Below are 23680 nucleotides of genomic sequence, written 5' to 3' on the forward strand. Positions count from 1 at the left end.
GGAAAACCCGGACACAGTATAACACCCACGCACAAGGGTACAGTGAAGGAATCAGAAACAAGCTATATCTGATCATGTATGAGCAATGCTTTTCAAGTAATGAAAGGAATCTGATAATAAAAATGAGCCATTATTGTCAAATAGATGCAGTTTTTGGCAGTTTTCTTTAAAATACAAACTTAAATACGAATTTAAACAAAAAACCTAAGTACAAAAAACCCCACAGAAAATTCCTTAGGCAACATTCACTAAAATCAGCTGCAAAATAGGAATAACTGTAAAATAAACAGACCAATCCACTCCTTTCAGCACTGGACTTTGTACTGATTCACCAGACACACCCAACATTATGAAACATTCCATTCCAACAAACTTCCTATGGGACTTCCCATGACTTTCTCTGGGAACTCTGGGCGCATAAGACTGCTGTTGCATGCAGTTATCCCACGAAAACATCACACACTTACAGGTAATGCAGTGGCAACTAACAACCTGTCTTCATAAATACATAAGCGCAGTCTGGGCAGTTTCTCACGGGGCTACGAGTCCTCATTTCAAGTGAATGAAATGTGTGAAGTCGTCTTCACCCATTTCACACAGAGGTCATGGGTTATACGCAGAATTGAGAGGACGAGATATATTATCTATTAAACACACGTCTGATGCTTCTCGGTTAATGAAATATGGTGCGACAAGGGAGATTTATCGCCATGCTGATAGAGGTGGAAGCCCAAGAGTCAAGATGGCTGTAAACGCCTCTCCTTTACCTGGTGCTAATTAAAACTGCCTTTGATAAATAGAGACGGCATCTCCTTGACAACACACACTCCGTCTCTCCCCACCTTCCTCCCGCACCAGCGACCGGCCATGGGAGTTTTTATGCGGCCCAACTCTGAACATCATTTGAATCCCTGACTCTGAGCTCTGCGGAGCCCGTGCGAGCCTTGTATACCTGCTAACGGCTGTAAACGCTGTACGAGGCGAGGAAGGCGGGACTGAGCGCGTGAGACGAGAAACAGGGAGATGTGTGGCGGTGTCTCGGTGGAACAGCTGAACTTGGGAGATACGTTCTCACCGGGCCCTGGAGGTTTACTGTGACACAGCAGAACTAACCGTTGCCATAGAAGCAGAATTTCATACATCTTGGCCAGTTTGTTAATATGGAGACCAAGCGCTTCATAACAGAAGCACTTAGAAGCAGTGAATGATGAGTGACTGGCGAGCTGAGTATGCCAAACCATCCCTACTTTAGAGCCTGGATGCAGTTTGTTTGTGTGCTCCATGGCGATAGCCATTGCAGGCCACTGAAAAAGGTTAATAAAGGTTACAATGCTAACATTTAATAACTGATTTCCAGTGAACAGAAGGGCCGGACAACCACCCTGGTGCCTTAATAATCTTACACACATTTGGTGACACATATCAGCTAATGATGGATGCGACAAAAATACAGCTTCAGAACATCTGTTGATTTACTGGGCGAACGAAATAAACTGTTAATAAAGATGGCTAAGCAAATATTGATATTCGTACCCTGTTCCTGGTTTATTAACCTGCTGTAAATAAAACATTAGTAAAGAAAGAGCCATCAGGATTAGTAAACAATCAACAGATGAGAAAAATACTAGGAGACTTCGGCACCGCGGAAACGAACCTGTGACAATGCCGTAGTTGGGAGCCTCAAGGATTGCTCCGTAAAACTGGATGATGTTCCGATGACTGAGGACACTTAGAATCTCTGCCTGTGGTGCACAAAGAGACAGACAGTGATGGACAACAAGCATCACACCGCTTTTTCGTACAGAACCGTCTCAAGGAAGATTACTGCAACCCTGTGAAATCACCCCATATGCTGTCTGACAGTCGGTCTCATATCAGGGCTTTAGATTACAGGCTTTGTGATGTAACCAGATCACAGATGGAATGGTCTGGCAGAGGCCTGCCGTGCGGGATGTTCTCTCTACGGGATTTTACTTTCAGGTCGATTTGATTGTGAAGAGCGATCAGAAATCTATTATTTCGCAATTTGTCGCAATATAAAAATGTTCTATTTTAGTGAATGTGTTTTGAAGTTAAGTAGCTACAGAAGTAACCACAAAGTTTACTTGCATCACAAGATCAAAATGACACTTTCTGAGTCTTCCATACAAATCCATGCTTCTCAAGAGTTAAGATTTTAAAATACACATACGTGAAGTGTTGCAGTCTTACTTCTGATCTAAAATTACATCATAAAAATGACAAATCCATCACTTCAAAGTAAATCACAGCCAAACATAGTGCTCACCTGAGACTAATATGATTTAATTATGTGATAATTCTCTCTTAAAGAGAAGTTCTACGATCACGAGTGAAGCCCTCAGCGTCCCTCAGTGTCCCGCACGGCCTCTTCAGAGCGGGGGGGCATAATCAAGGCTGGCATGTACAAATGTCAGCAGCAGGCGCGCCACGCGGAGAGGCAATTAAAACGATTATCACACTGACAATTAAAAGAGGCGCGTGACAAGCGTGGGCAATTACGTCCCCCACCTCGTTCTCTATCTTCAGCAGCTTCTTCACCGCCACCTCTTGGTCCTGCGAGAGCCAGCGGGCGCGGTACACGCTGCCAAAGCTCCCACCGCCGCAGCTCTCGTAGAAGGCGATGTCGTCGAATTTGATTCGAACGAAGGAGGCGCCCGAAGGAGACGCCATGGTGCCGCAGCGCCTCCCCGATGCTCCCCTAGGGGAGGAGGCCCAGGATGAGGAGGAGAAGAGGAGAGAGAGAGAGAGAGAGAGAGAGAGGGTGAAAGTGCAGGTTAAGATGACAGCGCCCCCGTGAGGAGTGGTGGACTTTGTACTTTGGCAATGAGTGAGAGATAGAAACATGTACACACACTCACACACACTCACACGCACACACACACACACACTCACACGCACACACACACACACACACACACACACACACTCACACACCCACACACACACACACTCACACACACTCACACGCACACACACACACACACACTCACAGCTAAAGTTACCAGCAGTCTGAACTCAGTGGGCACTCACAGTAACAGGTTTGTCTCTGGTGTCATTGGCAGTCCGAGGGAGGGGTTGGTTTGTAAGCCTAAATGTGTGTGAGACTAGGTAACCATCTATAAGTGAAAACATATGAAGGTGAGCGTGTGTCTGGTAATGAGAGTACGACTGCAGCAACATAGTGTGTGTGTGTGTGTGTGTGTGTATACACACACAGACAAGCACACACATGATATTCCACATCCATGCCAATTCCTTACAGAACATTCCTCCTACATCTCCTGACTTAAGTGCGTCCTCCCACACGAACCGTAAGCAGTGTAGCCCCTATCAGGCCCGAGGCATGCCTGGAATTCACCCCCCAGTCACCTCGACATGCAGGGACCACCAGGGACCACAGAGTCCACTATGTCATTCTAGAACATTCTCCACTATTCCGGTTTATTCTTTAGGATTCATGTTTCAAATCTCAGTTCTTGCCAATTACCCAGGCTGAATGTGACATTACCAAGGCTGAAAGACTGCCTGCACTCAGCACCAGAGCTAAAAGCCATTTCAGTTGTTGCTGTTCCTAGTATTCATCAGTGTTAAACTGAAACAGCAAGAATGGTATGAGCTGCTATTTTATATGATGTTAGACCACTGGAAAGCAATTCAATGAGCCTAATCTAGAACTAATCTTATTTAATGATAATATAAACTATTTCCCTTGCTGGGCAAAATTAGTGGTCTCAACGTGATAATGATATATCACAATATAGCATATAATGGAGATAGTCGTGGATGCAGATCTCTGCCATCAAATTACAGCCCAAACAATAGAAAAAAACCTGCATTTGTATGTGCCGCTTACAAAATCTAAACGCACCTTGTTAAAAGAACCGGAGAAATATAGGGGAAGAGACGGGAGCACTAATCCGCGCATTACAGGAAAGTGTTGTTCGCAGATTGTTCATGAGTTGCGCATTCTCAGCGGAGTAATTGCGGCTTTTAAGAGGCTGGTACCTGCAGGCCTGGGACTGTTATCACGCGCAGCGGGACAGAGCTCCATTGTCACAGAGGGGCGCCGCCGCTCGCGGCTATTGCTTCTATATTTAGCGACGCATCCGACAGCTCAGCGCGCCGATGGCTCGCACACTCGCCACGGACACGTTACACACCTCGGTTACCGGGAGCAGAGCGGTCACTACACAAATGACGCTATTTGCTCTTAATCATAAATCAACAAAAAATATCACAGTGAATAAGATAGTTGCTAAAAAGAGATGAAATGTCGATTCATGAAATGCAGATATAAAATTTTAAAGAACATGCAAACAAAACACAAAACACAACCTAAATCCCACGTTTAAATGACATTGCAATATCGCTATGACATCAGCTCAGAAAGCGGATCTGAAGTAGGCCAAATGACATACTGACACTTTTGATCGAGATTACTTCCTTTCTTGAAAACCGTAACGGGCCTGTGTAGAATAATGAAGATTTAAAGTGAGAGATTTATGAATTATGAATTAAATAAACAGGGACGCACACAGGAGCTGTGACTAGTCTAAAGGTGGAGAAGAACGCTACTGGAGCGGTCGGTGGTGCTCCGCTTTTCTGATGGTGCCTAACCTGGGACACTCACACAGGGAATGTTAACCTGCGACACTAACACAGGGAATGTAAACCTGGGACACTCACACTGGGAATGTTAATCTGGGACACTCACACAAGGAATGTTAACCTGGGACACTCACACAAGGAATGTTAACCTGGGACACTCACACAGGGAATGTTAACCTGCGAACCATCTGACACACACTTCACCGGCCTATACGTTAATTTACGATCGCCGAACATCGTCCTGTGTGCGTGGCACGGAATTTAGGAATAGTGCTACTTTAACCATTATGTGCTTGTAAAAGACACTTGGAGAAACCTTAGGACAGTAGGGCATAGAAACGGGAAAATGTCCTCTTACGTTCTTATCTTCCACAGACGTGGAAAAAGGCTTTCCGTAAGGTAAGGTTTTCTTAGACTTACAAAGTTGTTCCGGTTTTTTTAAGTTTCAGTTTATGGCAGAAGCGCGGCTGGAGCGCAGTGGGAGAAGTTCCGAGCGTAAAACAGCACCGATCCTGGACCGCATTCACGGCACCGCCGTGTCGTTAGAAGACACGGTAGGACCGGAGTGACCGGCTCACGTCACATCCTCCAACCGAGGGCTTGCAAAACGTTGAAACACGAAAGTGAAACGCGAAAAAAAGACAGGCCGAGTAAACTTCAGGAGGGAAATAAAGATTTGTGTTACCAGTTCTTGATCTGATGGCGCTCTGGGTGGAATCACGCAGCACACCGATCACGGGCAGGTGAAACCTTCGTGGAATACTCGACTCGCCTTTCAGATGAGAATTCACGTGTTGCCCAATAACTTCTTCCATGTCTCGATTTAACAAGCCTGTAGAAACCGCAGCGAGTCTGCCGCATGCATGTGTGACAACAGCGCCACGCCGTGGACACACACGCTAAAGACACGGCGTATTGGATGGGCATTAAGGTCAACAATTAAAAAATTATTTGCTTCAGCAAATAGGCCTGTGTAATAGGACTGAACTATTTAGAGAAAACGCAAATGCAGTGCATTCCGTGACTCATCATGACAGTTGGTGTTTGTTGTTTGTTTTTATTTATTTTCGTTCAGCTCTTAATTCCAGCACATTGGATCTTTAACAATGACTATGAGGTTTTCATTCAAAGTTATTTTCATCAGTTTTCGAAGAAACCTAACCACAGTGCTTTTTATACAGGTTCCAAAACGGACGAATGAACACGGCCTAATCTTGAATAAACTTGTGATATTTTTAGATTTGGATGTAAATATGTTTTAAATGGTTGTAAATGTGTATTATATTCAACAACTGTCTGGTGTCTTCAACACACTGACAACCTCCAAATGCTGGAAGTCTCTCGTAATGCTCTCCATTCTGAAATGTGGACATTATTTACTCTTTTCCCACTGTGTCCTCTGTAAGTGGACTGGATACTGGTTTCAGTCCAGATAATGGGATTGTTTGGTCCAAAACGTTTCGCTATTTGTTCCTTAAAATTGCATGTGTGCTTTAATAGCAAACAAGTTTCAGGCTGCTGTCCTGCTGCCAGGGGCCCCATTCCTGTTGTCATACTGCCAGGGGCCCCATTCCTGTTGTCCTGCTGCCAGGGGCCCTATTCCTGTTGTCATACTGCCAGGGGCCCCATTCCTGTTGTCCTGCTGCCAGGGGCCCCATTCCTGTTGTCATACTGCCAGGGGCCCTATTCCTGCTGTCTTGCTGCCAGGGGCCCCATTCCTCTACAGAAGCGTTCAGTTGGATCTGAGCCGTTAAGATGTTTGTGCCCACTGCAGAATTGGCCCCCCTGCTGCCAGCCGCAGCCAGTTCATCTGATCCGAGATCAGTGAGTAGCTCCACTGGCTGCCCTCTGTGTCTGGGCCACAGTTCACAAATGAACTGCAACATGAACAGTCCTTTCCCCTCCTCTATTTCCTCATCCTGTCTGGTTACCTTCATTCCATCTGTACTCAACTTTATTCCAAAACTCTCTGGGCTTTTTGAGGTTCTTTAAGGTAAAATGTATATATGTTTTTTTCCTGTTCTGGAGGCTCACCCATGGTTTATATCTTATAGTAAACCTTCTGAGGTTGTGCTGGTGTAGTTTGTGTATGGTGATGATTATGCATGAAGAAGTTAATTGTGGCACTCCTTATGTTCGTTAGTATCCCTGATTAATTAATTTATTAATTTATTTGGAACTCATGAAACAACAAATTCCAGAGGCAGAAGCCACATGTAGAATCCAGGCTGGGCTGGGGTTTCAGCCTCTCGTGTGCATAACCTGACAATGCAATGGCACACAGTGGGTGAAGAACCAATTACCAGTTTAACTTTGACATCCTAAAGGGAAAAGTTGTGTATAAAAATGGTTCTCGTTCCTACACTTCATTGAATCTGGATGAATTACCCTCGAATTAAAAGATGACACTCACTGGCTTATTTCAAATATAATGTACAGGATAACAGAGTCAAAAGTAAAGAAACTGTCATACAGGTCAAAGAGTCCCTCAGGTTGCCTGTACACAGTAAAATGTTTTCACATGGCTGACTGCCTGTAAAGTGTGCTTGGAATCCCTCGGTTAAGTGTCTAATTCATTTTATGCTGAGATGTGAAACAAATTAACAGATTACATCAAATGCAAAATATCTGTACACCCCAATTTCTAAAAGCTACAAACTCATGTACAAAAATTCATAGGACAAGCCATAGGACAAGCCAAACTTCTCCATAAATGAGTTTGTACATCTGAAGTTTAAGACACTTTTTGACAAGCTCTCCAACTGATACGTAGGAATCAAGCACATGATGATCATATTTAAACTCCTTGAACATGTTGACAGAATATATCAAATCTTCAGCAGACATTACAATACAGTAGTTTTCATTATCAGTTACTCTTATAACTAGAAAACAAACATCTCCACATGTCAGAAATGTGTACTGTGTGCTGCACATGGGAGGTACAAAAAAACACCTGCGAAAGGTGGTGTTCTGTTGTAAGTCCTTGGAACTTTCGAAATGCAGTTAAATGAACAGAAGGCGAGCATGTCCTGGAGACGGCATACGCAGCGTTGGGAGGAAGAGCTCTGTGTACTTCTCACATATGCAGCTAGCTTATTAATCGGCAGCGGTGAAGCAGCGTGGATACTGTAGTGCTTTAGTGGGGAGGAAGGATTAGGTCCTCCGGGGCTCCAGCTTGTGAGAAAGCTGCGAAAAGGTACGCTGGTTGTCGATCACGCTAATTTGACGGACATAGCTCCGGACATCTTGGTGGTTCTTAGCGGCCTGAGGAGCTTCAAAGTCTAAAATAAAAGGAGAGAGAGAGAGAGAGATGGGCAGATGTCTACTTTATTTGTATCAACATCAACACCACGTAGGAAATGCAAGTATGAAATAATGACCACATTTTCAAAAACAGGCCGAGGATTTCAAAAATACTACTTAGAACAGGTAAAACAAGAGAAGTAAAAAAACAAAAGGTGGGGAGTTGAACCCCAGCCACGTTGCTGCGAGGCAAACAAGCTCCCGCTAGACTGTGGCAGCCAATAAACGACCTGCGCGTATATCGCGCTTCAAAGGAATGGAAAACTAAACACCACGCCGAGTGTGGAAAAAGGGAGAACAAAGGACACCACGGGAAGAATGGCAGCCCCGATGCACTGGAGAAAACCAAACTAAAACTTCCCAAACAAAACCAGAAAACAGGGAGGAACTTTAATGGCTAAGGGAAGCCTCGGGAGAGGGACAGACTTGAGAGGGAAAACTAGAGAGGGGAGGGGCCGTGTAAAAACACAGACACCCTCGCAGAGCAGAAGAGGTGTAGCACAGGGGCTCCCAGACCTCAATACCCAGAGTTACCAGCTAGGAGCTGGGCTCCAAACTTCAGCAAAGACCCAGCACTGAGTGAACGGGTCACCGGGCTTATATAGATCTAGCGCAACTGTTGGGCGTTAAGCCTGATTGGTAGTGTGCCTGACTCGAGGCCTCCCCCTGATGGCCGGAGGGGACCTCGGCCTGGCGTCAACCCTTACATAAACACAAAATGTGGAAAGTTGTATTAAAGTAGAAAGGTAATGTGGCACTTTGTGGACTTACTGAAAGGCTGGCTTCTGCAATATCTCATTATTCGGACCGTGCTGGCGATCATCCGCTGGAACATGCACGCAGTGACAACACTGTTAACTTGGTTCAATGTCAGAAATGATACTCTTCCCTGAGACACTAACCCACAGACTCACCATTTTCTCAAAGTTGACCAAACTGTCAATAAATGTCTTGTTGCCTTCATGAGTAAAAGTCATGTCTGACAGGAAGACAAACACATCACATATTAGATATGATGGAAATATGTTTATAGCATTCTGCTCATGTGCATAACTCTACTCTATCCATGCCCTGTTACAAGCCTGCACATGTGCCATTATAATCTTATCTGCACTTTATTTTGTCCCCATCTATGTTCTGTAGGGATGTTACAGGTGGTGTGGGGCTCTCAGGGAGGGTGTAGGGTTGTTAGTCATAGTGTGGTAAAGCTCCACCCACCTTTAATGAGCAACGGCATGAAGGGGATGAGGGGAGGGTCCAGCTTGGCCACCGTAAGTCGGTACGCGCGGTGATTCCTAGAGGGGTCCTGAGAGAGAGCTGATACTAGCAACAAAGGCTAAAAATACTCACATCTCACAAAACTCCTGCCATATGTAGATACAACTCACCATCAGGTTCTCAAACTCTCCATAAAACTTCTTGAATTTGCTGGGAAGTTTCTATAAGGAGTCCAATGTCACAGGTTAAAATCTGAATAATGTAAATTGTGTGTATCTCTGTGTGTGTGTGTGTGTGTGTGTGTGTGTGTGTGTGTGTGTGTGTGTGTGTGTGTGTGTGCATATATGTGTGTGTCTAAGTCTAATCAGTGAGTATTTACAGCGTTATCAATGTTACTTGCCAAAAATTCCCTGGTAGTGTTTTTAATTTTATATATAGAAACCTATTATATGATTATAATACATACACAAAATCACACACTCACAATTCTTTCCTCAACTTTCCCCTGGGGCAATATCAAGGAGTGTGTGTGTGAGTGAGTGTGAGTGTGTGAGTGTGTGGGGGTGGGGGGCACATGTAAAATATTTGAGGAATTTGAGTTCACAAAGGTTCTCTAGGTCCAAATCGGAGCTCATATTGTAGTCATTAGCATATGTGTACACGCAGCACAGACTCACGCAGCACAGTCTCACGCAGAAGTCTCACACAGCACAAACTCACACAGCACAGAGTCAAACAGAACAGACTCACGCAGCACAGACTTACACAGCACAGTCTCACACAGCACAGACTTACACAGCACAGTATCACGCAGCACAGTCTCATGCAGCACGATCTCACCTCCCAGGTCTGACTAAGTCGGCCTACAGCTGGATTACCTAATCCCATAATAATGGCAAAGAATGAGTTCAGATTCCTGAAGTCCTTAAAGCTGTGCAAGAGAAAACAGAGAGAAACAGAGAGAAATTTCAGCTCATACACACAGTATTATACAATACACACAAATAGGAATGAATTTTTAAAAAATCTAAAACCAAGGAAAAATAAACATTACTAAAAATTCAGTACTACTACTGTAGGCTAATCCTTGAAGCATGGCTGAAATGCCTTCCTGGTTCCTAATGGAAAGCAAATCTCACTGTGCAGCGATCTTGATGAACTTCTTGAGCAACTGGACGCGCTTGCCGAGGGGAGTACAGAGGCACACCTCTGTCACCACCCACAGCTGGAGCTGGTTGAAGCGGCGCAGGAAGAGGTCCAGGTTGGCCGTGGTCTTCTTGAAGTGCTGCCGCCCGAACGTGTGGTAGATGAGCTCGTGCTGTAGCAGGAGCACAGTGAGCTTAATCAGTTCTACTGAAGCAGGGTGTAAACAGTCCTAATGAAGCAGGGTGTTATCAGTTCTACTGAAGCAGGGTGTAAACAGTCCTAATGAAGCAGAGTGTTATCAGTTCTAATGAAGCAGGGTGTAAACAGTCCTAATGAAGCAGGGTGTTATCAGTTCTAATGAAGCAGGGTGTAAACAGTCCTAATGAAGCAGGGTGTTATCAGTTCTACTGAAGCAGGGTGTAAACAGTCCTAATGAAGCAGAGTGTTATCAGTTCTAATGAAGCAGGGTGTAAACAGTCCTAATGAAGCAGGGTGTTATCAGTTCTAATGAAGCAGGGTGTAAACAGTCCTAATGAAGCAGGGTGTTATCAGTTCTAATGAAGCAGGGTGTAATCAGATCTACTGAAGCAGGATGTTATGAGATCTACTGAAGCAGGGCGTTATGAGATCTACTGAAGCAGAATGTTATGAGATCTAATGAAGCAGGATGTTATGAGATCTAATGAAGCAGGATGTTATGAGATCTACTGAAGCAGGGCGTTATGAGATCTACTGAAGCAGGGTGTTATCAGATCTACTGAAGCAGGATGTTATGAGATCTAATGAAGCAGGGTGTTATCAGAGCTACTGAAGCAGGATGTTATGAGATCTAATGAAGCAGGGTGTTATCAGATCTACTGAAGCAGGATGTTATGAGATCTACTGAAGCAGGATGTTATGAGATCTACTGAAGCAGGATGTTATGAGATCTAATGAAGGAACCCACCTTCCTTCCCATCACAGCTTAAAGAGTGCAGATGTCACATCACCTGCGTATTGGTGCTGATGAGAGATTACATGTGCGTGTGTGTGTGTGTGTGTGTGTGTGTGTGTGTGTGTGTGTGTGTGTGTGTGTACCTCATGCACACAGTTAAAGAGTTCCCAGTCGTACAGAGTCATCTGGTAGGCTAGGTCTCTGGAGCTCATTAACTCGAAGGTGGGTAAAGAACCAATTGATGGACCCTCCTGCTCTGGCAGTGGAGTCTACAAATACAGTGAATCTTCATCAATCAGCATGTAGAAACAATCAATCAAGCATAATCTATCCTAAATCAATCAATACTAAAACTCACATACACCTGCACTAGTATCACTGGCATTGAGGTTAATGTTAAGTTTAAGGTTAGTTACATGAATACAATAAATATGAACTCATATCCTGACAACATGTAAGAAACAATGTTTGTATGTGTGTGTGTAGAACTGAATGTTTAATGTCTGTGTGTGTGTGTGAGTGTGTCAGAGTGTGTGTGTGTATGTGTGTGTGTGTGTGTGTGTCAGAGTGTGTGTGTGTGTGTGTCAGAGTGTGTGTGTGTCAGAGTGTGTGTGTGTCTGTGTGTGTGTGTGTCTGTGTCTGTGTCTGTGTGTGTGTGTGTGTGTCTGTGTCTGTGTGTGTGTGTATCTGTGTCTGTGTGTGTGTCTGTGTCTGTGTGTGTGTGTGTCTGTGTCTGTGTCTGTGTGTGTGTGTGTGTGTCTGTGTGTGTGTGTGTGTGTGTGTGTGTGTGTGTGTCTGTGTGTGTCTGTGTGTGTGTGTGTGTGTGTCTGTGTGTGTCTGTGTGTGTGTATCTGTGTCTGTGTGTGTGTCTGTGTGTCTGTGTGTGTGTGTCTGTGTGTGTGTGTGTGTGTGTGTGTGTGTGTGTGTCTGTGTGTGTGTGTGTCTGTGGGTGTGTGTCTGTGGGTGTGTGTCTGTGGGTGAGCGCGTGCGTGGTTCTTGCTGTCCTGTACCAAAGAGTCCAGCTGTTCCCTGGAGCACACAAACAGACGAGCGTTAATGCTGAGAGAGGAGAAGATGGACACTTCATTAGACTTCAGCACCATCCTGTCTGTAAAAGAATAAAGAACGCTTTCAGAACAAACCTACCCAAGACAAAAAAAAATGTTTAACTCCAAGGATTTCTGTGGATCATAGCTTATGTGTGGTGTATTTCTAGACCAAAATAAATAACTATTTAGCACTTTGGATATGCCCATTTAAAATCTCAGTCCTTACTCAGGCTGGAGTCAGACGTAAAAACGATGCTCACCATATTTCACACAGTAGCTCGAAATCTAATCAGTGACAAGTTACATCGTTCTCGATGTCACTTGCCAAATATTCCCTGGTAGTGTTTTTGCTTCTATATATAGTAAATTATTGTTAGTATAATACACATACACACACACCCACACTCTCAGAGACAATTCTTCCCTCAACACACATTTCTTGGGGCAGGGTCAGGGAGTGTGTGTGAGTGTGTGTATATGTCACAGTGTCTGGTTGTCATAACAGTGTGTGTGTGTGTGTGTGTGTGTGTGTGTGTGTGTGTGATGTGTGTGTGTGTGTGTGTGATGTGTGTGTGTGTGTGATGTGTGTGTGTGTGTGTGTGTGTGTGTGTGTGTGTGATGTGTGTGTGTGTGTGATGTGTGTGTGTGTGATGTGTGTGTGTGTGTGTGTGTGTGTTGTGTGTGTGTGATCTGTGTGTGTGTGTGTGTGTGTGTGATCTGTGTGTGTGTGTGTGTGTGTGTGATCTGTGTGTGTGTGTGTGTGTGTGATGTGTGTGTGTGTGTGTGTGTGTGTGTGATGTGTGTGTGTGTGATGTGCGTGTGTGTGTGTGTGTGTGTGTGTGTGTGTGTATGTGTGTGTGTGTGTGTGTGTGTGTGTGTGTGTGTGTGTGTGTGTGTGTGTGTATGTGTGTGTGTGTGTGTGTGTGTGTGTGTGTGTGTATGTGTGTGTGTGTGTGTGTGTGTGTGTGTGTGTGTGTATGTGTGTGTGTGTGTGTGTGTGTGTGTGTGTGTATGTGTGTGTGTGTGTGTGTGTGTGTGTGATGTGTGTGTGTGTGTGTGTGTGTGTGTATGTGTGTGTGTGTGTGTGTGTGTGTGTATGTGTGTGTGTGTGTGTGTGTGTGTGTGTGATGTGTGTGTGTGTGTGTCATTCTGTGATAACTCTGAGCTTTCACTCTCCTCTTCATCATCACAATCCTGTAAATCTGACAGTTATGCTGCAATATGTCTGCATAGCAACCAAGTGCTGACGCCACACATGAGCTACATACTGGCACCAGAGAAAGACTGCAGCCTGGGACTTTACCATCACACACAACACGCAGCTGCAGCCATGCGTGCATGTGTGCTGGTTTGCGTGCATGTGTGCTGGTTTGCGTGCATGTGTGCTGGTTTGCGTGCATGTGTGCTGGTTTGCGTGCATGTGTGCTGGTTTGCGCTTCTCCACACGTCACAGCGTGGTTGCGGAATTTTAAATGCCACAGCAACACTGATACACCACTGGGAAATTACACTCTGCAGGCTGGAGGCCAGAGGTCATGGGCTAAGAGGTCATGGGTTCAGAGGTCATTAACACAGCCAGCACACCAGACATGCTTGTACGTTAGAGTGTGATATTGGGGCACTTACCACTTTCAAATATAACAAATAATATATACATTCTGTTTTCAAAACATGCAAAACTAACTCTCAGTTAATAAGATGAATTGCAAAAGTCAACAAAATATAAATGAGTTTGTTCAAATCATCATCGTGTCTGCATGTGCATGTGTGTATGCATGAATGTGTGTGTGTGTGTTCTCACCACCCGCTGAGCTGACGTGTACCAGGAGAAGGTCATCTCTCGAGCCCAGTCTATCAGATACAGAAGCCACCACCTCTCTGACAGAGGCGGAGACAGGCACCCGGATGGTGGTGTAGGTGTGGTCAATGCAGTGCACCTTAAACAGGACTGAACACACACACACACAGGACTTTAAATGTTATATACATAAACTGCAGGATGAGAGAATAGAAGGGACCAGTGTTCTGACTGCACATTATATAGTGTTATGATTTTTTTTTTTAAATAAATTAAAACATAGTATCAAAATATCAAACTCTTCTGAGGGTCGTTTACCGTATAAGAGTTTATATGAGGCACTTCAGATTTTTAATTGTTTACTTCTTAGTTGCACTGTTTTATAGAACATAGATTTTCAACAAACACATTGCAGTCTTTTGTGTTTTGAAAAATTTTCAATCTGTATAATACAAAATTAGAGCTCTGTAGTATCCAATCAATTTTACATAGAATAAAACATCAAAAAACACATAAAACATCAAAAAAGGAATAAAATTCTGAGTTCAGAATCTAAAATTGTACAGAACCTGAAAATGTTTCTACTGTTACACCCCTACTGCCTAACATCTGATCTGAGATCAGCTGATGGGCCGATTCAGAAGCAGCGGTCCCGCCCTGCGTGTGAGAGAGAAGACCAGGAGATAGAGCTGCTCACTTTCATCTGTGCTCTTGATTGGCTGTCGTGTCTGCAGCTTCTCGTCTCCCATGCTGAACTGGCGGAGGAGGACTCTATGCTGAGGACCACAATGCATTAGTGTACAGAGACGCCTACACGATAAAGCACTGCAGTACCCCGCTAGCTCACAGACACGCTGTTCCCTCTCACCTTTCTCCGAGAGTGCTTCCCATCTTCGGAACTGGAAATGAGGGCAAATTGGTTGAGACTCAGTAACGGTGAGTATTGAGGTTGTGTGTTGGCTTTTGTTTGCCAGCCTGTATAATAAATGATCTGAATAATGCCAACTGAAAAGGACTAAGGCAGACGGAGGTCTTACTTCTGCTCGAGGACTTTCTCCAGTTCAGGGAGTTGCTCTCTGAGCACAGGAATGTGGCTGGCATCTTCAGATACTGACATATAAAATTCCTGAAACATTAGCGACAGAATGAACTCATCGACTCATTTAGAGCGACTTAAAGATAAACAGAACCGTGTTTCAATTCCATCGCCTTTGACAAGAGAAAATAAGCTGGAATTCATATATTTACATACATACATATACATATAATGCATACATTTCAAGCTGTCAACTTATTAATACATATGAATCAATATTAATTTCACAAGCATTAATAAGGGCCTGCCACTGATGTTTACGCAAATGTTTATGCAGATTGGTGAATGTCCGCAGACCTGCAGGAAGGCCATCGAGCTCTCCTCCTCCTGCAGGTGGTCCGTGTTGATGGCGGCCCACCGCAGTACCAGGCGGACCACCCTGCGCTTGTTGTTCAGAGCGTAGTCCCGCCGCTCCTCCTCGCTACCCCGAGACGCCTGCCCATGGTAGGTTAGCTGAGGTTAAGGACAAAAACCCCTTCCGCCCTGCCAAGCCTGTTGCTGTCGCTGAGGAGCCTCAAGGAGTTCCAGAAGCAGGGAATTCCAGAAGGAATTCCAGTTTTGTAAAAGGAATGACAATTGAGTTGTGCGCAGCACAGCCTCACTCCCTCCCTGAGAACACGGGCAGCTAACGACTGGCTGTGATGATGGAGGAATTTGTGTGAGATAAACAGGGATGTGTAGTAACAAACATATGTAGCTGTCAATGTTACGTAATCAGGCTACATAAAGATAACCATACTCCTCTGCCGTTACGAACAAAGGCATTACTTAAATTACTGCTACATATTAAAAACATGATAACCACTAGCAAGATTACGTAATAACTTAGGAAGGATCACTTGCTACTTTTTTCACCTTTGTTTAATGATTCTAATCGAGTGAATTGATCCCATGAGTGAAAATAGCACTGAAATAGCAGCAGCATCAAATGTAGCCTGCTTTCATTTAAGCGTTTCAAGTGTGGCTCATGCATTGTGTTCTGGCCTTGAGTGAATACCTATGTGCCTTTTACTAAGTGTGTGACTGAAAAGAAATGCGTGATTCCGGGATCTTCCTGGTGTGACTTTTCCTTGCTTTTACTCGTGCTCACAACACAATTTGAGTGCTACCTATATGGGATGTTTACACTGGTGGAGCGTTCCAACTAGAGAAGAGTGGGGGGGTGGGCTTTCTCAGTAATGCCTTCTCAGTCATGTTGACCTGCTGCGGAAGGGACATGTTTATATGGACAACACACCTGCTGAGTTGTTCATGAGCCTGCACTGAGAGAATACTAGAGACTGACAGAGACGTGACAAATTAGCGAGTGTAGGATATTAGGCCATGAGGAGGGGGCAGAGTTGAGTATTGGGGATGAACACACAGTGCATGAGCACAAAGTCGTCCAGCGCTGGATCTGCAGAGATGGAGACAGAGAAAAGGAGAGACATGACAGTGGAAGCAAGGAGAAGGAGAGCAGAGAAAACCGCGAGACATAAACATCCGGCTTTTCCGGCCGTGGGACGCAGACAGGGCCAGATGTGCACAGTGCAGGAGCAGCTCAGTAAAAGCAGCAGTATTAGGTCAGCGCCAGAGTTCAGCTCTATTGGCAGACTCACCCCAACCTCACCCACAGCCCCCTGTGGCTCTCGGCAGGAAGGCACTCGCTGTCGCCGCTTCGCACACGGGCAGCGCAGTGTAAAATTCACTAGTAGCCATTAACTGCGCTCACTTAGCCGTCGACTGTAGTCATATGGGTAAAAGACGAACGTCCCGCCAAATGAAAGCAGTTAACATAAATAAAAGCGATGCTTACTGCTTTAACACTGTCAGAAGTGAAGTGAGGCCCGGGTCTGTTCAGAACGCGAAAGGTTGTGTGTGCTAGCGGGGCTGAACATACCTGACTCTGTGAACTGGGAATCTAATTTCATGGTCTCCAGGAAGTGTTCCAAGATCTTCTCCGGCGTTCCTGACATCACAGTGTACCTGGAGCAGAGGATTTCATTAGCATGATCTGCTCAGTGCCTGCAAGAAAATAGTTCATAGATAGAGGGATAGAGACAGAGAGAGAGAATGAAAGAATAAAGGAAGGAAAGAGCAAATGTTGGCTAGAGAGAGATAAAGAGATGGAGAGAGATGTACTTGAGAGGCGAGGAGCCGGCATGGCTGGAACTTCTGATGCTGCTCTTCTCAAGAACTAAAACATCTTCTTCATGTTCCTTCAGTCGTACTGTATTTGCCTCTACGTCCTACACACACACACACACACACACACACACACACACACACACACACACACACACACACCGATGCAAGGACTGAATGACTAAATAGCAGGATCGACATGATGGATTCACACTGCTGTGAATGCAGCAGAGAGAGAGAGTTGTAATGTGTCAGCACATTAACTGAGGCCAATCCTGAGATCAGTGTACACACACACACACACACTCCTGCTTACAGCACTGCACTGTGTAGATTACAACCGTAATCAAAGTGTAGCCTAAGATTAAAAATAAATTAAAAAGTATCACAATCATCACAGAATGTGGTTGCTATCAGACACTAATCCTCTGTATGTTATAGAGGTAGGGCTCTATGCTCAGAGTAAAATATATATCAAAATTTTCCATTAGCTTCAGAGTGACCAGAATCGAATATTGTAATGTTGTGAAAGTACCAGCAGAGGGAGCTTTTATCCAACAAAAACCTTGTTAAGAAGCAGCTCCTATCCTATAAATGATATTAATAAATGTGTAGCTCTAGTCATAGTTGTTGCGAATGAGGTAACTTCATTTTGAGGTTATTTATTTATGAGTTATTGAAAATTAGTTATGTAAATGTTTATAATCTATGCAAATTACACATATGTTACTTACTGACTATCTTACTAATAAATCCAGCCCTTGCTTTGAAGAGCACATATACACACACACACACACACACACACACACACACACACACACACACACACACACACACACACACACACACACACACACAGTTCCCCTCACTAACACACAGGTTATCCGGTTAGATGCTGCTCTGGTTTTCCTAAACCAAGGGCCATTGTGTAAGCAACTGGAATTTTCCTGTTTTAGAGTCTGTAGGCAGAATAACACTGAATTAAAGACAACAGCAGAGCAAAGGAGACAGAGAGAGAGAGAGAGAGAGAGAGAGAGAGAGAGAGAGAGAGAGAGAGAGAAACCAGGACACAGGAGAGACAGAGAAATGCACCAGAAAGTAAAGCATTTTTTGAACAGGAACAAGTACTCATTAGAGTATCAGAAAGTACTGAGGACTCATGTCTTTATGTCACAGAAACACACGGTGATAGATGGCAGCCCTGGGGCATCCTGTCCCCTCACCCTAAGGATCCTGTTGAAGTCTTCTTTGTCCACTCTCAGGAAGTGGCAGTTGTCCTCTCTCAGGATGATGGACGCTGCCCGTGGCGCATCATTGACCAGCGCCAGCTTCCCAAAGTCGTCCCCCTCATGCAGTGTGCACACCACGCCCTGCGACACACGTACACACACGTACACACACACGTACATCATACGCACACATCACGCATACACGCACGCACTGATCGATAGTAATAAGTAGCTCTAATTGGATAATCTGGCCATCTTTAAAACAGATTAGGGGCTTGGCCGGTCATTTTAAAAGGAAAGTCATGTGATCTCACCTTCCCATAGATGACCACGTTAACTGAGCCCTTCAGAATGATGTACCATGAGGTTCCTTCCTCGCCCTGATTAAACACTGACCATGAAAAAACCCCAAAGACAAACACAGAGCAACAGTCAGAAGCCAGAAAACCACTCAGAGAGAAGCCAAATCAAATGAGCTGGGATTATTATGGCTCTGAATCAGTTTACTATGCTAATCTAAGACAGCACAGAAAGTGTTGCTCTGATCAGGAAGGTCAGTGAGGTCAACCAAAGCAAATGTAGCCACGACACTCACAGACAGTTCCTGCGTTCGCATGGGACTCAAAAATGAGGACACCTGCTAATTCTCTCTTCACCTGAGAACAAAGAGAACGCAAACAAATGCAGGACTGCCTTTGCTTTTCTATCACTTTCATTATACATGCACTCTTTGGACCATTTTTGGACCAGATGTCAGAGGCCTAACATCTCTGAATATCACTGTTGTTCTCCTTCTCTATGGACTGCAGATTATTCCATTTTAATGTCTTAATCTCCTAGTATATTTAGTTAATATTATCAAGGCATGTTATTCACCAAGTAATTAACCAAGAAGACTACACTTCTATACAGTATCTTATACAAGAGGTGTGGGGTTAGAATAGTGAGGATGAAGAGTGTGTGTTCATGTGTGGGGTTGGAAGTGTAAGGGGGGTCTCAGTGGTCTGCAGGGTTGCATCGAGGCCATTTAACATAACAGCAGTGTCTGCACTTACTGTAGTGGAGAGGTGTGACAAAGCTTTTATATGCAGCAGTTCTTCATAAATTATCTCTAAATCATCTACTGTTCTCTGGCCAGGCCTAGAGAGAGAGAGAGAGAGAGAGAGAGAGAGAGAGAGAGAGAGAGAGAGAGAGAGTGAGAGAGAGCGAGAGAGAGAAAGAGAGAGCGAGAGAGAGAAAGAGAGAGATCATCCAAACTCTTAACTCTAAATGGATGAACAGGACATGCGGTAAAGCGCATTGAACCGTTCAGTGAAGTTTTCAGACAAGAACAGAAATAACCAGAAATAATCAGACTCTGGTTCCAGATTCACTAGTCTTAGCAGGAAGGCAGATAGGGATCAGTGGATAGAAATCAGTTAAATTCCCAAAGCTCTCCTATTTGTATCTCTGCCCTTGGGAGTGTTATGACAGCCAAGCCCGAGACATCACTCCTGTTTCTGAGGCAGCAGCATACTGTTTTCGAAGGATCATGCGCATGTGTGCGTCTGGGCCCATCTGAGAGAGGAGGAGGAGGATGTCCTGCAGCTCTTCATCACTCTCCCTCTTCTCCTCGTCACCGGGGAGAGGCGTGTCGTCCTGCTCGTCGTCCACGAAGCGGTAGAACAGATACTTATCCTGGAAACTCAGCTCCTGATCCACTACAGAACAACACACAGAGCAGCACTGGTCAATATTTCAGGACGATCTGTGTGGCGCAATACATTGGGTCTTAACTGTTATCACAATATCTGGCTTTTGCTGTACTAATTAGGGGTGTGATGTGCACAGATGTCGCGGTTCGGTTCACACCACGTTTTGGACATCATTGATCAGTACGAGTTTGGTATAAAGGATACAAAGCAACACAAATCTCCAAGTGCATAAGGCTAAGATTCTGTCTGTTTATTTTGAATGGACAGTAGTGCATTTTGCAGTTTGTTCCACACAGTGTCATATAGTCCCCCCGACGTAGTTGGTGCAGCCTGCAGTGTATTAAAAATGTCAAATGTAAACAGTGACCATATGCTCTCACATAGATCATATTTTTATGTGATAATTATGAATAATACATAATATAATTTTATTTCAACATTTCAAGCTGGCCAGTTGCTAAAAACTCTAAATGTCAGTTGCTTCGTTGATGTTTCTAGCCCTGTCTGCTTTCCCAAGTAGCAGTACAGATGAGTAGTAGTAGTAGTAGTAGTAGTAGTTGCTGTTGTTGTTGTTGTTGTTGTTATTGTTGTGATCTAGTTCCAGTGATTGGTTGACTGGTACAGTGTAGTGGGTAACAATGCTGCCTTTTCTTTGGGTGACTGGATTTGAATTCCCTGTCTGGGTAGATGACACAACACCAATAACAGTCCCCGGGCAAGACTCCTAACATTACAATCTCTACAATCTTGATAAGTAACTTACAATTCCTAAATGCATAACTGTCAGTGATTGGCACATCTGTGTGAGTCTGTTGAATGTGTTTCCATGTTCATGTTTCACTGTGTATTTTACTCTGATTAATGTGTATTCTCTGCACAACTGCAAACATCAAACCTTAAAGTCAGTACCATGACGGTTCAGGAAGAATACATCGTTACACCCGTAGTGCTGATATCATGAAAGGCTGCAGTATGCAAATGAGCCCTCTAACAATAGGGTGCTTTTTTATTGTGTGCAGGAGCATCCTGACCAATTAGATGGTGTAGTGTGCTATGATGTGTAGCTGCAAAATGTTTGGTCAAAATTGCGCAGGACAGTCTAGTCTTTGATCATGTTACATAAATGCTCAGCATTGTATTTGCAACAAAATAATCACAGTAGTGTACTTTTATGCATATTGTACTAAAACACATTCACACACACACACACACACACACACACACACACAGGCATCACGATAATATGCAGTGCAGTGAGCGTTTTTGCGACACTGGTGTCTCTTGTGCGAGTTGATTGGGGATAGATGTCCTGTCAAGTACTCATCAGAAGCAACAAGCCAGTGGCGTTGGATCTGGACTGGAGTCAGACACATGGGCGTGCCAACACGGCAACAGGGCCCTAAATCACGCCTGCCTCAATACCCAGACACAACTATCAGCCCTGTGCCAGTCACACAGCTCTGAGACAAAAACATGATTCGATTACAATATTATATGTTTGTTGGCTTGTTAAAGGCATGGATTTACTGCAGGGTAAGGCATACAATAATCTGTGTACTGTCCAGTGGTATTTTGCAGAAAAAAAAACATTTTTATTCCCCTACATCATATTGTATGATATATGTCTTATAGGGGTGGAACTGACCGTGGTTGACAGGACATGCAGGTGTAATTGTGTATGACAGGACATGGAGGTGGAACTGACCGTGGTTGACAGGACATGCACGTGTAATTGTGTATGACAGGACATGGAGGTGGAACTGACCGTGGTTGACAGGACATGCAGGTGTAATTGTGTATGACAGGACATGCAGGTGTAATTGTGTATGACAGGACATGCACGTGTAATTGTGTATGACAGGACATGGAGGTGGAACTGACCGTGGTTGACAGGACATGCAGGTGTAATTGTGTATGACAGGACATGGAGGTGGAACTGACCGTGGTTGACAGGACATGCAGGTGTAATTGTGTATGACAGGACATGGAGGTGGAACTGACCGTGGTTGACAGGACATGCAGGTGTACTTGTGTATGACAGGACATGCAGGTGTAATTGTGTATGACAGGACATGCAGGTGTACTTGTGTATGACAGGACATGCAGGTGGAACTGACCGTGGTTGACAGGACATGCAGGTGTAATTGTGTATGACAGGACATGGAGGTGGAACTGACCGTGGTTGACAGGACATACACGTGTAATTGTGTATGACAGGACATGCAGGTGGAACTTACCGTGGTTGACAGGACATGCAGGTGTACTTGTGTATGACAGGACATGCAGGTGTACTTGTGTATGACAGGACATGCAGGTGGAACTGACCGTGGTTGAGCACTCCCTCCTCCAGGAGCACCTGCCACATCCCCACTGCCTGAACTCGTGAGTGAACACAGGAGCCATGCTGCATCTGCCAATCAACCAGCTCCGTGCCCACACAGCACCGCCTGCACACACACACACACACACACACACACACACACACACACACACACACACACACACACACACACACACACACACACACACACACACACACAAACACTAGTGTGCACAGACAAAAACACCCTGAGCATGGCTGGGTGAACTGTTCCACTCTGGAATGAGCCTGCACTCCAGATGCTCACCTGTACGTATTCAGGTGGTACTTCCTGTCTCGGATCATGTGAGGTGCTCGGGAGAGAATGGCATTCCTGAGCACCTTACCGGCCCACAGGATCTTCTCCGATGGTACCTGCAGTTACACACATCGCTTTCAGCACCGGGATCCGCATAAGGCAGGACTGTGATTGACTTACACAGCTGAAGTGGGCGTGGTGTTTAGCAGTGTTTTGTTGTTCTCGACTTCTGAGAAACAAAACATAGATTCTGTAGGTTCTGAGGCAAAGACTGACAAACTATGAATGACTGAGTATAAAAAAAAACATGAAAGTACAGAAAGAGAGAGAAAGAGAGAGAGAGATAGAGTGAGAAAGCGAAAGAGAGAGAAGGATCCTTGGCTTTATCTGCTGGTTATAGTGATATGATCAGAATTCACAAACTTTTCCTCGCTCTATTTGGTTTGCTTCCTGTTCACTAGTAAAGCTGTTCACTAGTAGAGCTGTTCACTAGTAGAGCTGTTCACTAGTAGAGCTGTGTGTATGTCGCATTACCCTGCTCCGCCCTAACAGTGCCATCTGCAGCACATCAATAATCCATGAAGGTCTGAGGGTCCGTGTTAGAAACCTGACAAAGTGCCTGGTCATTACAACCACCCCAAACACTCCAGCAGCAACGTGGACCCGCAGAGGATGCGCCTGAATGTAATCCTACGCAGAATGTCCTGCATTAGGTCCGTTTACTGTGCAGAGCGCAGCTGGGTTATTTCAGAGAGACAAAAGAAACCTCAGGCTGTTTACACCTGCTGCTGCATCCAAAGATAATCAAACATCTTTAGCATCTTCATATTTCTATTTTA

General features: G+C 44.6%; 2 protein-coding genes across 12 annotated transcripts in view; both read right to left on the reverse strand.

Moving 5' to 3' along the window:
* Positions 1–5451, reverse strand: part of map3k20a (mitogen-activated protein kinase kinase kinase 20a) — a 23406-nt gene extending 17955 nt beyond the window's left edge. For 3 of the 6 annotated variants that reach the window (XM_035536073.2, XM_081713681.1, XM_035536092.2), the window contains exons 1-4: positions 5315–5444; positions 3052–3137; positions 2530–2719; positions 1655–1742 (exon numbers count right to left, since the gene is read on the reverse strand). In XM_035536073.2, the coding sequence (XP_035391966.1) occupies positions 1655–1742; positions 2530–2719; positions 3052–3077 (304 nt within the window). In that variant the 5' untranslated portion in view covers positions 3078–3137; positions 5315–5444. The other 3 variants (XM_081713682.1, XM_081713683.1, XM_081713684.1) reach the window with 3 other exon arrangements.
* A 193-nt stretch (positions 5452–5644) lies between these two features.
* The window catches only part of rapgef4a (Rap guanine nucleotide exchange factor 4a), a 47944-nt gene continuing 29908 nt past the window's right edge, over positions 5645–23680 (reverse strand). Inside the window, exons 8-31 of one of the 6 annotated variants that reach the window (XM_081713676.1) lie at positions 22851–22957; positions 22549–22670; positions 20046–20229; positions 19585–19669; positions 19125–19185; positions 18844–18920; positions 18524–18670; positions 17298–17404; positions 17056–17141; positions 16494–16572; positions 15474–15624; positions 15118–15206; positions 14949–14979; positions 14778–14856; positions 14084–14230; positions 12244–12341; positions 11377–11502; positions 10293–10471; positions 9949–10084; positions 9324–9374; positions 9154–9241; positions 8850–8914; positions 8707–8761; positions 5645–7913 (exon numbers count right to left, since the gene is read on the reverse strand). In XM_081713676.1, coding sequence (XP_081569802.1) covers positions 7786–7913; positions 8707–8761; positions 8850–8914; positions 9154–9241; positions 9324–9374; positions 9949–10084; positions 10293–10471; positions 11377–11502; positions 12244–12341; positions 14084–14230; positions 14778–14856; positions 14949–14979; positions 15118–15206; positions 15474–15624; positions 16494–16572; positions 17056–17141; positions 17298–17404; positions 18524–18670; positions 18844–18920; positions 19125–19185; positions 19585–19669; positions 20046–20229; positions 22549–22670; positions 22851–22957 — 2478 coding nt within the window. In that variant the 3' untranslated portion in view covers positions 5645–7785. Of the gene's footprint in view, positions 7914–8706; positions 8762–8849; positions 8915–9153; positions 9242–9323; positions 9375–9948; positions 10085–10292; positions 10472–11376; positions 11503–12243; positions 12342–14083; positions 14231–14777; positions 14857–14948; positions 14980–15117; positions 15207–15473; positions 15625–16493; positions 16573–17055; positions 17181–17297; positions 17405–18523; positions 18671–18843; positions 18921–19124; positions 19186–19584; positions 19670–20045; positions 20230–22548; positions 22671–22850; positions 22958–23680 lie in introns of those variants that run through there. The other 5 variants (XM_081713677.1, XM_081713679.1, XM_081713678.1 and 2 more) reach the window with 5 other exon arrangements.

This window comes from Electrophorus electricus, chromosome 4, assembly GCF_041902795.1.
Source record: "Electrophorus electricus isolate QZ-2024a chromosome 4, ASM4190279v1, whole genome shotgun sequence".
In the NCBI taxonomy this organism is placed as follows: Eukaryota; Metazoa; Chordata; class Actinopteri; order Gymnotiformes; family Gymnotidae; genus Electrophorus; species Electrophorus electricus.